Source organism: Prinia subflava, chromosome 5, assembly GCF_021018805.1.
Source record: "Prinia subflava isolate CZ2003 ecotype Zambia chromosome 5, Cam_Psub_1.2, whole genome shotgun sequence".
NCBI classification, from domain to species: domain Eukaryota; kingdom Metazoa; phylum Chordata; class Aves; order Passeriformes; family Cisticolidae; genus Prinia; species Prinia subflava.
The window spans coordinates 48,592,961-48,607,136 of NC_086251.1; the positions used below are offsets into that span (position 1 = coordinate 48,592,961).

Here is a 14,176-nt window from a genome sequence, read left to right on the forward strand (position 1 = left end):
TTCTGTCTTTTGTTCCTTCTTGGCTGTCACTGTCTGTCATTTTAAACTGATTAATTTACTTAATGCTGATGACACGTGCTCTACTCAATAACCCGAAATTCCTTCAATGTAATCTTTAAATGCTCTGTTTAAACATTTTTTGGACTGGATATTTTCCTTGTGCAATACCTGTGGTGTCTTGTGCATGGTTTCATTAGTCCTTTGCACTACAGACCTCCATCCAAGCAGTCTTTTTAGGGACAGCTTACTTCTGGGTTAGTTCTGTTACACAGCACCAATGCGTTTGAACCCTTGAGAGCACTGTTTGTGCCTGCTGGTCAGCTGTAGCTCTGGAACAACAGCTGAAGGTCAGCTGTGCAGTGGAATTTGTTGGTTTTTGTGCAGACCAGTGGCAGGAAGGAGTGATTTTCTTTCTGTGTACATTTGTAGTGCAGTCGAGAGTTAGGTTAGATGCACCTTCACAGTCGTGTCAGATAGCAGAGCCTGCCTCCTAAGTCCTTTTGTGAGGGGCTTACATCAGTGTCTGGGCTGTTGTGGGCAGACACCAAATGGTAACTGAGGTAAGTTTTAGAGATTTACCAGCTTTATCCTGCAATGTACCTTTTGTATCTTCTCTGGATATCTGTGTGTGTTTACTGATAGACACCTGCGAAGTTCCTTGTGAAATGATTTTGAAAAGGCATCTGCTTCTTTTTGGGCAATTGTTTTGTGAAGGTTCTATGAGCAAGCAGAATAATGCTGAGGTCTGTTAGGTGCATAAACCTGGAAGTACCATTGTTTAGTACTTTACACATAGGACTCTGCTAATTAAAATCTATTAAGTCTTAAGGTTTTTTCATTCTGTTGGAAGCACTCCTCTACTTGAATAAAGGAAATTTTATTTAGATCATGGAAATATTTTACCAAAACATCTTGGCAATACTTTTTGGATTTTAGGATCAACTTTGTGAATAGATTTATTCCACTTTAATGGAGGTATGTTTTTTCCTACCAAAGTCTGCCTTAGTTCAGTTTTAGAATCACAGAATCACAGAGTCATTAGATTGGAAGAGACCTCCAGGATCATCAAGTCCAACCCAACTCTAACCTCAACTAAACCATGGCACCAAGTGCCACATCTGGTCTTTTCTTAAACACATCCAGGGATGGTGAATCCACTACCTCACCAGGTAAACCATTCCAATACTTTATTATCCTTTCTGTAAAAAAACCTTCTTCTAATATCCAGCCTGTATATCCTTTGGCACTCTGTATCCTGTTATACAGTTCACCCTGGTGTCTAGATGATGTTACAGTTAAAAATTCTGGGTTTAGGAGAGGGTAGGCTTTGTGCTATGAAACAGTGCAGGCCAGATTTTCCACAATCAGAACACCTAAGTTGTTTTTCAGAACTGGTTTGTTTTTAACTCAAAGAATATTTTTAAGGCACATAATGTACTCTGAGAAAATGAGGTGATTTGATAGTCTGCATAAATGCGTTGAAAGAGGTCACACTCACAAGGCAGACTTCACGATAGACTTATTTTCTACAGCAATAAAGATCTCTAGACAAAGATTGTAAGTTCTCTTTTATGGCTTGATACTGCTTCTGTTTTTATAACTTGCAAAATTCTGCTAACACTGAGATCACTGAGCTCTTCATTCTCTGCAACAGAAGATAGCCCTGAGAAGATAACAATGAGCTTTCTGAATATTTTGGCATGTGATTTGGGCTTTTTATTCAGATTTATCACTAAAATACTGGTTTTTGAAATTTCACTTCTGTGGTTGTTGGGTTTTCTGTTACCAAAGGAAGATTATACAAGTCACATTTTTGTTGCTTTGAGCCTTAATGAGGTTGGCTTGTTATGTGGCATTAATAAAATACTGCTAGAATGACCTAGTGCTAGCTGGAGAGACAAAACAGGTTTTCACATTTCATCTTTCAATGTCTTTTTTATTCTAAAATAAATTAATAAAAAGAAAACCTCTAACATACAAAGAATAGAAACGATTACCTTTATTCACATTTCTGTTGGATCAACCACCCTGCCAATGAACAGTAATGTTTTAAAAGTTTCTTCAAAGATCATGAAAAGGAATGGTCGGTCCACTTTGATGACAGGAGGCACTGTAAATGCAGTTATTTCTGACCCACTTGCTGCTGCAGCCTCGGTTCCTTCTTCATCCACTTCAATAACTGCCTTTTGGACAACCTGAAGTGCACGGTAGAAATAAATACGTGACAGAAGTAAATACTAACATGAAGAGTATTTTTCCAGGTGAAGGCATTCAGTTGAAGTAGGCTTTTGTTAAGGATTAAAATGAGCAGTTCAGTACTGTCTACCTGTGTTGGACTGTTTGCATCAGCAGCAGAGGAGTCAGCCCAGCCACTCTGCCCGCAGTGCTCAGTGTGGATGGTTCAGGAGTCACTGCACTTTTCCACATTTCTGAGCTTAGAGATTGGGGGTTTTACATGAAGCAACCACTGCATTTGTGTGGAGTGCTCCTCTTTGACACCTAACTGTGAAAAGGAGTTTCTCAATTGTAGGAAATGTGTTTTCACCAGTCACAAACACTGCCTGGCTGGATATGTCATTCACAGCTGATTTTGTGAGAGCTTAGGGAAATGCACCAATCTTGGCTTTTTCCCCTGTATATTTCTAATTTGTACATTTGGTATCACAGACTAAATATGTAGAGCAATGAGGTACAGTCCTGGATTGGTTTGAAGACTTTACTTTCCCACTGAAACTGCAGCCTGGCAGAATCTGATTTTTCATTTTTTCATATTTTCCATTTTGTACTTTCAACCTGCTTATATCTCTGAGTGCTTCTGCTGTGTTAGTGTCTGTATTGGTGAACAGCCTGGTCATCTAGTGGATTTCCAGCTCCTAAACTCTAAATTCTAGGAAATACTTTTGTGAAAACTGTTGAAGGACTTCCCCAGTGTTGAGCTTTCTGCTACATATTCTTCAATAATTTATTTGTCTTTCACAATTCACAGGGACAGGATGCTCCTCTGGCACTTTGTAGCTGATGCACATATTGCTTCTAATATCAGTTAGCAGTTCCTATTAAAGTGTGATTTTTTCGTAACACAATAGAGTTAACTGCTGAGAATTATCATGAAAGTTACATGATCAAGAGGGAGGGAGAAAAGTGCTGCAGATTGCCATTATATTTCCAACAGTGAAATAGTTCATACAAAACTGGAAATCACTGCAATTTTGTCCATTAAATATTTATTCTTGGGATGTTACATCTTCTCAGAAAGGTTGTTTTGTTAAGCCACTGCAATTTTGAAAACCTGTAGGTCAAGCATGAGAGTTTTTGAAACTTGTATAGAAGTGTTTATTACACCACTCTGTTAACTGGCTAATCACAGAGGCTTCTGTAAGGATTTGGTGTAGGGAGACTTGTAAGAGCAGCACCAGAAGGGTTCTTTCTCATAGAATACAAACACTCAGAGGGAGGGTGCAAAGGAGGTGGAGCCAGGCTCATCAGTGGTGCCCAGGACCAGAGGCAGTGGGCACCAACAGAAACAAAGAAAGTTCCCTCAGAACGTTGGGAAACGCTTTTTCATGTGAGGGTCACTGAGCACTGGCACGTTGCCCAGAGATCCTGTGGATTCTTCCTCTTTGGAAATACTCAGAAGCTGTCTGGACATGCACCTCAGCAACTTGCTCTAGGTGACCCTCTTGAGCAGAGGAGTTGGACCAGGTGACCTCCAGAGGTCCCTTCCAACCTTAAGCATTCTGTGATTCTGGGAAGCCACTCCTGGAGTTATGGTCCTGGGTTGTCAGAGCCATACAACCCTCCACCACCACAAGCAGTTGCATGCTACAGTTTCCTTACATAACTTTATAAAGCCATGCTTTTAAATCCTGTGCCAGATTAATTTTATTTGGATCTCGTTTATAAATCCATGCTGTTTCACAATTTTTTTTACTTTTAGTGTAATATACAAATTTGTATTTAGAATTAATTGCTTTTCATCTTGTTCCCACGCACTCCGTTCTTGTGGGCACAAGTATCTCGGTGTGTTATGTCTTTCATCTCCTTTCTTTGACCATGCCTTTTAATTTTCTATTATCAGCAAATTGTCTTTTTTAAAGACTAGCTGTTTCTTTTTCATAAGATGTCTCTGGTCACATAGACCTATTCCTTCTTGATATTGATGTGATTGACAAGTCCTTTGTCTTCCATTGTCTTCTGCTTCTCCTTCTGCCTCTGTTTTTTATCAGTCTTCTGAAATTCATCTATGCTCTCCCTTAAACAGTGGTACCAAATATCTCTTCCTGCTCCTCTTTTTCTGTGGGGCTGTGTCCCTGTCTTCTTGCCCATTCACTGCCCTTGCCTTTACCTGTTTAAAGGTTCTTTAAAAGTTTCAGCATACAAAGAAGAATATCTGTGTGGGCTGGAGTACAACTATACTGTGCCAATCCTTTGCTGTGAGATTCTGTTTTTTCTCTTCTGTGGTATGCAGAAGGAGAAGCAGGAGTGCTTTGACTTCTCTTCCTCCCTGTTTCCTTTTTGAGATTTAATTATTTAAACCTTCTAAGGTTCTTTATTTTTTTGAGAAGTATACCTGTCTCTGAACTGTGTATGAGGACTTCTTTCTTTGAATTTCCTTCCTTGCCCTGGCTTTTGCCATTTGACTGTCATTTTCAGTGTCTTTCTTGTTCACAGTTTTTGTGAAATTGTGCTTATTCCTTGCCAACCACCTTCCTCTTGAGGCAGAGCTTTTCTCCCGTGATGGGTTAGCTTTGGGAGGTGTTGAGCACCTGTGAGATATCACTGCCCCTTGCCTCTACACACCTCTGACTTGAAGTGGGACCTGTCCTGATTAAGATGTGTAGATTGCATATACGTGGCAGATGAGGTACTTTGCTATTAGTGTCCCTATAAATTTATATTACCATCTTGGCTGGGCCATTTGTATACTATTATAATCCAAACCTGAGTAATTTGGTAGGCTTACCTGTGAAACTGCTACGTATTCGTGATCTGTGAGATGACTGAGATCTGCTGAACTTGTAAATAACTTTTTAATTCCAAGACCTTGAAGCAGTTTCTTCATTTTGTATTTTTGCTCTAGTTTAAACTTTGGAAACGAAATATCCACTTTTCTGTTAAAAAAGAAATAAAATTCAATGCAAACAGTAGGTCACTTGACTGCTGAAATTCACACTACTCAGAAATTAAGCTTTACACAGAAAAAGAAGGGAGAAAACCTGAAAAGTCTCTGCTGGCATTTAGATTGGCAGAAAATAATTTCTAACCTGTTGCCTGCTAGTGATGCTAGAAATAATTTCCTTCTCTGTATAAGTACTTCCACCAGCAGTTACAGCGTCCTGATACCAGGGCAATGCACTAATTTATTGACTGATGAAAAGGATTGTCAGTTCAGGTACTACATTTCAAAGGAATCATTTGGGTTTACATTTTTATATTCAAATTTATCAATTCCTCTGGGTTTCCCCTGGTAAGAAATGTTTAATAAATGTCTAGACTTCTTGTGGATTTTGCTCGGCAGTACTAAATTTAAAGAGAGAGGAGACCTAAGGAAGAATATGGAAAGATGCATGCCCTCACAGAGAGAGATTTTTAACTGAGATGAGCCAGAGTTTTGACCCCTCAGAGTCAAAACTTCCAAACTCTGTCAAGACTCTGTAGATACCTCTTGCTACAGAGATGCTACCATGGGAAAAGGCTTAGGAAGAGCAGCTAAACTTTGCTGGGCTGTGTTGCTTTGCTGCAGTAGACATCAAAGACATTAATGTCCCATTTACTGCGGTAGACATCAAAGACATTAGGACCCCATATGTGTCGAAGCAATACCTGATTTTCATGTTTCCAAGCCAGGATTCCACAAGCTCTGTAGTCAAATGGTCTTCAATTGAAATGTAGTCTCCCTCTTTTTCTGGGATAACAATCAGCATGTGGGCATTCCCTTTGTAAGGTATCTTTATCACAGTGCATCTTAAGTTCTCATCAAAAGTTGAATTAATTTTGTCTGACTTGAACATCATGGGTACCTGTACGCTTCTGTATTTGTTTATGTGGAAAGTCTCTATTTCCGTGAATTTGGAATTAAATGGATAGACCCACTTGCCTGAGGAAAGAAAGAAATCAAATCATTATGTGTGTTCAGATTTATTCAGAAAAATGTTCTAAAAGGTTTTAAAAACTATAGGAGATTTTGTGTATCTAGTTGAAGTGGCTGTCAGTTATGTCTGGGATAAGTGGATGACAATTTCAGTATATTTTATGTTTCTTGTATATAATTTTTTTACAGAAAAACCCCAAAGTAATCCACAAAATAAACTGCTGCATTTGCACATAAAGATGGGAAATATTTTTCTAAGGTTGGTTAGTTGCCACTCAAGTTCAGAATTTGTGTTCTCTTTGTTTTATAAACGCCTGGTGAGCATCTGACCTTTCCTAACATGTAACCTTCTCTGAAATTCTTTACCAGCTGTTCAGCATCCTGTACTTAATTTAATTATCCAGTATTTTGGATGGGGATTCACTGACCTCTCCACAGAATGATTTCTGCCCATCACTGGTATTTTTTTCCCTCCCCTTGTAAGGTAATATAATGGGGTAATTTGGCTTCTCTGGGGCAAGTGATTCTTGATGGAAATAGAGAAATTATTTTTATTTCAATGATTTTGTGTACTATGTTAAATCAGTCCATGATTTTATGCCCAGTATCCAGCACTTTGAGACTCTATTGCATAGAAGACAGCATAGAAGAATTGTGGTTCCCTGTCATGAAGAGTAATTTCCTATTAAATAAGCTTAATAGAAAAAAGTAAAATTAGATAGAAACATAGGGAAAACAGGACATCTAAATTCATTTAAACTCCCCCTAATGTAGCTTAATTTAGAGTCTTGATTCTCCTAATAACTAATTATTCTGCAAAATAAAAATAGCAATTACCTTTAAATAAAATGTAGTCCACAAGCACCAGTTTATTATGGCGGTCTAGCTCTTCAAAAAGCCCTGGGATTTTTCCTTTGGTCGTTTTGTTAATGTTTTGATTGATGAAAAGTTTTGCCTGTGTTACATTTTCAAAGTCCACTTTCAGGAATTCCATATCAAAGTACTGCTTAGATAAATTCAGGAAAGGCTCCTTGAGTCTGAAGTCCTTTTGAATAAAAGAAAGAATACCGTGCATGAGGAGAAATTCTTCATTCATTGTGATGTTACCTATCAGTTGTTTAAACAAAGCTGGTAAATGTTGGTGATTCACTCTGTCCTTCACAGCATGGAGGTTTAGACCTTTTACAATTTGTCTGTATGTTTCTCCTTTGGCTGCCATCATATAGACACTCATGAGAGCTGACACAGAAAGGGGAGAGATGAATACATTGTTATCATGTGTCATTGCAATTTTTCTGTAGAGGTTAAATCCAAAATTTGCAGTTTTTTCTGTGAAGTTGTGAAGAGTGAAGTCTTCATGACCTTGGTCTTCAAAACCTTGGTCTTCAAAAGGCTTAGAGATATTTTTGTGATGATACCACTCTTTGGAAATGCTGATGTTATTTCTTTCCAAGAAATTACTCTCTTTTTCCTCCTTTGGAAATTTAGGTTTGATATCAGCCTTGATGAATTCAAAACATATTTCACTTAAGAGAAGTATGGAGATTCCTGTTTTCATGTTGACATCCAATAATGAGCTCTTTAAAGGTTCTTTTTTTCCCCTAGAAAACAAGAAAGGCAACAAAATGACTTTTTGGTTTGTTCTTCCATTCATAATGTAAACGTCATAGATGTAGTGGTCTTTCTGCATCTTCAGGGTATATACTCTAAATCTGGCCAACAAAATGTTCAGAGATGACTAGGCACATCTTACAGGACACCTCAGACAAACCTTAGCATCAGACATTGTGTAAATTTGCAAATGAAATGCACTTTGCAAGCGTAAAGTGAAAATATGATTATCATCCATCTTTCCATTAAAGCAATGTATGAATTCTCTCCCATACAGCAGTGTTGAATTGCACCTTATGGAAAATTTTGGAATGGCCACAATCCTTGCATTTTCCCACTGTAAATTAAACAGGATGTTCAAGACCACCAAACCTGCACAGATTCCTTTTGTATAGTAGTGGACAAAGGGATAAATGAGATTAAAAAATGGATTATATAGCCCATCATTAAAGTAGTAAAAGATTCAACAGTCTAGAATCACATGACAATTTTTAACTACTCCTTTTAAGTTAAGGATCCATAACAGCAAATTACGGTCATTGTATAATTTGTGATTTGGCATATGGGAAAGCTGGTTTTATCTGATTTATTCAGAGTTCAGCTGAATTTCACAGTTGGCTGATTCAGGCTGTGGGAGTTAGTCCTGAAAAGGTATGTTGATGTGAGTACTGAGACATTTGGGTGCCAAGTCACGAGGTGCTTTTGGCAGTCAGGTGCTGTGCTATTTTCTTTTGAGATAATAGGTCACGTTCTGTACTTGCTGCAACACAGATGGGCTGTCATGACTTAATCGTGAGGCAGTGAATTCAATGAATGTTATGCCTGCTCTCGAGTGCATGGCAGACAGAGAACAGAGCAAAATATGCAGCAAATACGTTGTGAATATTTTTTAATTTTTCTTTCCCATTAACCCTTTATTTATGTTTTTTATGAGATTCCCAGTGTCTGGATTTTCAGGACTGGAGCAGGGAAGGGGATGTCTTGACTTCAGCCCCTGCCTTGCTGGTCAAGCGGTGCATGTGGCTTCTGGAGTGCAGGGATACTCACTGTCCCCTGGCAGGCTGGTGCAGTGCAGCTCAGAGCTATTGCAGTAACTGCTGAGCGTTCTTTCTGCCTATGTAGTGACCCACTTCTGTGGGAAGTAACACAGGCACAGAGGTCCCGTTCTGCCGCAATGCTGCACCTGCCCTGGCAGCAAAGAAGAAGGTTCTTTCCTCTGGGAGTCATCCCTACTTTGAAGAAGCATCCTTGGACACTGCGGAGTCAGCTCTAGCGAAGAGGCAGGGATTGTAAAATTTTGCTTTTGATCATATTCAATCACTGGGAAAGCATTTTCTGCAGCAGCAGTCCCTCCCTCTAGAAGAGCATTAGGCCTAGCTGCTCACCAGGCATTGCAGAGTGCAAGCTCTTCCTCATCTCCTCTAGGCAGGGTGCGGTTCCTGCACAACATGTGGCAGTGTTGCGTTTGGCAGACATCTCTGTTGCGTCTCTCTCTGGGAGGTCTGGGACAGTACTTGGCTCAAACAGCCTCCAGCTTCCCCTAGGAGATGTGAAGGGACTGCCTGAGCTGCCTTCCAGAGGGCTCTGCCTTCCCAACACTCACAGGTTTTGGATGGAAAGGGCAGGGCAAATGTAGAAGCTCTTGTTTACAGGTTAACCCCAAACTATTCAACACTCAAGGAAAGATTCCTGAATCCTCAGGCAAACACAAGGATAAGTGCTACTGATTTAGTTCTAATGAGCGTGGGAATAAGAACCTTGCAGTTGCACTAAATAATCACTGCAAATGTGAGGTTGCAAACATTTAAAGTTAACATTACAGCAGCTGAATCATTCATCTTTATTAGTTAGAGCATGTCCTCTAGAACTAGGAAAAACAGTTCTGGGAACAATAAAGTAGAATTTATGTACATTACAGACTTGTATTTCTAGATCTGAGTGAAGCTTATTACTAATTTTAGACAACTCACTTTATTTGTAGAGCAGACAGTTCATTAATAGAGCAAAATGTGTGTTAGAGCAAAATGGACATTACTTCCATTTTAAGAAACATTTATTTTTAGTAATATCAATATCAAAGAAAGAAGCTTCTGGTACAAATGCCGTTTACTTCTGAAGGCATTAGAGCTAGAGGAAAATACATTAGAAGCTGATTAAGGTCTACAACCATTTAAAACATCACATCTAGAGAATCATTGATAAATATATAAAATTGCATTTTATATATATATAGAATATAATAATTTTTCCTTTACAATATAAAGGCTTCATATAAATCTTACCTATTAGGTAGCTCTTCTGTTACTTTTCTCAAACAGTTATGTTTAAAAATGAGATGAAGATGTCTGTCCCATTTAGAAGTTTTTGAACCAATATTTGCTCTTCCAAAGACCGACAATCTGGTTTTGTCCGTTATAAATTAACTGCTTTATAAACACTGAATATGTGTTTCCTATAAATGGCATAATAAGGGAGGGTTATATTCCAGTAAATGTGTTCTTTCATGAGAAACAAGAGAACAACAAATTCTTTGCATTCAGCCCTTCAGCACCCTATCAGGATGTGGCCCCCGCATCCAATGGGCCATGAGAATAATTTTTCAGGCAGGCTCTGAGCTACTCAGTGGTGGAAGATGTCTCCAATCCTGCTTAAATTATCCCCTTACATAAAAGAATATGTCAATATTCACCAAGGCAGGGGGAGCACGAGGGAGGGAGGAAGGAGGTACAGAACATTTGCAGGGGTGTTACCAGCTCCCTTGCCCTGCAATTTGGCCAGGCTTTGAGAGGAGAGGCCAGGGCTCCACCCCCTCTTTGAAGAGCATGCCAGGTATTCAGTGACACATCAGTCTGCCAACATCAACTGCCTGATATCCACTGAGGGATGTTTCTCCCATTAAATACAAAGTGGACCAAGCTGATATTCCTGCAAAAGTTACACAGAGCTGTGGGAGGCATTAAGACATTTTTTTAATTTTCAGTTGGTCTTGCTTGAACAGATTTGAAGGCTGGCTTTGAGTCTTGAACCTTATTAGTTGGGCAAAACACATTCTTTAAGACAGATAGTTCATGCAACAATTTGTGTAGCATGGGATGGTCTAAACTCTTCACTATTTTGATCATTGGCCTAATTCCAGATAAAACATAAACATGGAACTCCCTATCTTCCCCTCATGCTCCTAAATTATTTTCAAAAATACTCCCAAATGAAATAGAACACTTAATTTTGATTTGGGTTGTACAAGTGAAATAAAATGTGAGCTAAGGGTACTAGTCTCTAATTCTCCACTGTACTGAAAAAAATAAATAGTGTATCTATTATAAGTGGTTGTATTGGACATTTTAGAAAGCCCAAAAAGAATAAGGACATCCAGGACTCAATTTAAAAAAGGCTTTTGTTTGTTGATGAGTATTGCTTCTGTAAGAGTGTTCGCTTACAAAATGCAGGATTTGATTAGGAGGGGCACAAGAACTGAATGTAGCCCCTCCGTTGTCTAACCAGATTTGTATCCGTGTTGCAAGGGTACCATACTTGAAGGCAGCTGTGGGGTTTATGCTCTTAAGAAGTTCAACAGAGGGGTGACAGGCTCTAGCTTCTTAAATTCTTGTTTGTTTAAATTAATTAAAAATATTCTTGCTTTTAGAAGCAATCCCAGTCCTAACAGGCCCCCAGTGTAGGCATGGTATTTAAGAATATGGGAAAATAAGATGGGGTTAAAAGCGAAGGCCCTGCTGTAGCATCAGGCAGTCTAGTCCCTAAACATGAAAAGCTCCACTGTGGATGCCCCAGTGACTTCAGAACTTCTGTTCTCTGCCCATGTGACTAGACTTTTTCCCCCTACTTCCTAGTCTATATATATTTGTGGTTAATTCAGTTGTATTTGAAATTCAGATGTCTTCTCATCACATGGAAGAAATTTGCATCTGGTATGGTTGAACAAAGCTGCATTACTGTGGTGTGTCTCTGAATCTGTGTGTCTTCTGGAGACTGTGGTACTGTGCTTGTGGCCCAAAACAAAATACAAGACAAACCTGATGGGCACAGAGCCCAGCTTTTGTGTTCAGCAGAATCAACAGTTATTTGCAATGACAGTAGCAAACAAACCTCTTCCTCCCTCCTTGCACCAGGACGCTGACACATGTGGTCAGTGCTGGAAGCTGAGTTAAGACACTCAATATTGATGCTTAATATTCAAAAGATTGAGATTGTTTACAGATGGTACTGAAAAGATGAGTTTGAAGAAATCTTAAAATCTTTGAATCTCTAGGCTAAATCTTTGCTGCACCACAAAGCCCCTATCAGTCCTGTTTTATCCAGAGGAAAAAGGAGGCTGTTACGACATGTATTGGCTGTGTACAGAGATCTGAGAGAACTGTCTTCCTCTCTAGTTACTCACAAAGCCCTTGCTAGTTTTTATGCCAGGTAACACCTTGCTGAGCGTATCCACCATACACTACTGGGAGTAACGTATTCCTCCCACCAACTCCTATTTATATTGTCATTTGCCCTTTGCATTCAACAGAGCTTTGTGAGCAGTTAAACTCCACAACATATGGGTAACATTCTGCCAAACTATGCATGTTCACAGAGTGAACTGGGACAGGATTGCCAGTGTGTGACTCTGGCAGAATTGCACTTTTCCACAGTTTAGGACAAAACCACCTCTGAAACCAGAACAAGCAAGGCCAATACAAGTGCACTGCTGCCCAGTCGTGTCTCTGCTGGGAGCTTGTGCCAGTGCCGAGGCTGGGCCGCAGCTGAGCTAAAGACTGTCTGTTTCTAATAGACAACTGTTTTTGGATGCATATGCAACTCTCAAAAACTTGGCAGTGACGATGTAGTCCAGGTTCTTACCAATCTGTTTGACAAAGCCGTGTGACTCTTGAGTACCTGGGGGTAGATACTGCAGAGGCAGATTCAGCTGCTTGTTCCAAATAGAGAGTTTCTGTTGTAAGAATTCTTCTTTTGCAGTTCTTGTGGGGCTGGCAACACCTCTAATTCAGTGGCTGCTTTTCCTCTTACTTAATTTCCTCAGTCAATTTTAGGAAACCTGTGACCATGAAGAAACCAGTCATTGTAATATTCGGGGTTTGGGGGCTTAGGTTCCCTGTGCTATGATTCCTCCCAGTTATGATCTCCTTGGAATAGCGATAGTGCTTTCCTAAGTAATGCCTCTGTTCCACATGCCATGACCCATTTCAGCAGTTTGTAAGCTGACCACAGCTGAGATTCAAAGTGAGCTATGAGATATGGCAGGCATGATTGCACTACTGAGAGCAGGTTCCAGGAATGAGACAGGTGGTTTAATTAATTGTATGTGCACCAGCTTCCCAGGGAGAGATTTTTTGGAACTGAGTTTCTCGCCTTGCTCAAACAAGGTAGTAACTAAAAAGATCTATTTCACTCAAGGCCCTGCAAATTTCTGTCCCCAGCTAGTGGCTACCCAATTGGTTTCTCAAGGGCAGACACAGGGTATTTACAACTGTCTTGAAGGATCTTGGTGAAATCAGTCAGAAACACTGACCATACTGGAGACCGATAGAAAGTAAAAAGTGTCAGTTCAGGCAAATATTTAGGCTAAATGTGATCTAACCTCTTCTATGTTTCTTAGACTAAACAAAATACCAGGAATTAGCACAGGGGATGATTTGCAAGGGATCTGCAGTTCTTCTGAAATCTCACTGTGAAATTACTCATAACACATAAACTAACATGGTCCAACAGTTATAAAACAGCTCTTTATACAGTCTCCTGAGCATACTTAGTTTGTCAGCGAGCTGATTCATCAAGGTGACTGCTGCTTCTCCCACTCCAAGGACGCACAGTATGATTGAAATCATCAGGATGCAGCTGTGGCTCCAGACCTACACTGTTTATAAGCTTGGCCTCTTCTGTACAACTTTGCCACTGTTCATGTGACAGGATTCCTGTAGTGAAAGCCTCTTTGGAAGGTGCCTGTTCCTGCATGTCACCTGCAGTGGGATGGGTGTACTACTGTACCAGGAGGACAAAGCTGTAAAGCTGTAGTAGCTCATAAATAGGGCTGAAGTATCTCCATTGTGCTTTCAGCTTCACAGTCAAGTGCTAACTGTCCTTGAACACATAATGAAAATATAATTGTCTGTTAATAACACGTCTTACTGTGGAGTCTTTTATAGGAAATGCAGAAATGATGAAACACTGTAACACTGTGTCCAGAGAAGTACTATTATTTTTCAGTAAGAGGTAAAACAATCATCCATGTTGTATGATGAAAACAGCACAAACCTTGTTTTTTCCCAGGGGATGGAGTAAATGATTTTTTAAAGTTCCTAGCCTTGTTTCCTGTGATTTTCTAAAGCAATGAAAAATTTCAATTCACAATTATTTATTTATCCTCTATTTTTACCTGCAAGTATTGAAGAGCTCTGGAAGGGGCTGGCTGGTGTTTGCTGAGTCCCCATGGAACCAGCAGGTGTCATCACAACTTTTATT

General features: G+C 39.6%; 1 protein-coding gene across 1 annotated transcript; it reads right to left on the bottom strand.

Annotated features, from left to right (window-relative positions):
- Positions 1-1,915: 1,915 nt before the first annotated feature.
- Positions 1,916-7,667, bottom strand: SERPINA10 (serpin family A member 10). The gene is made up of 4 exons (XM_063397351.1): positions 6,929-7,667; positions 5,824-6,097; positions 4,964-5,111; positions 1,916-2,195 (listed from the first exon to the last, which is right to left on the bottom strand). The coding sequence occupies exons 1-4, from the start codon at positions 7,647-7,649 to the stop codon at positions 2,004-2,006; spliced, it is 1,335 nt and encodes a 444-aa protein (XP_063253421.1). The 5' UTR covers positions 7,650-7,667; the 3' UTR covers positions 1,916-2,003.
- Between the last annotated feature and the right edge of the window lie 6,509 nt (positions 7,668-14,176).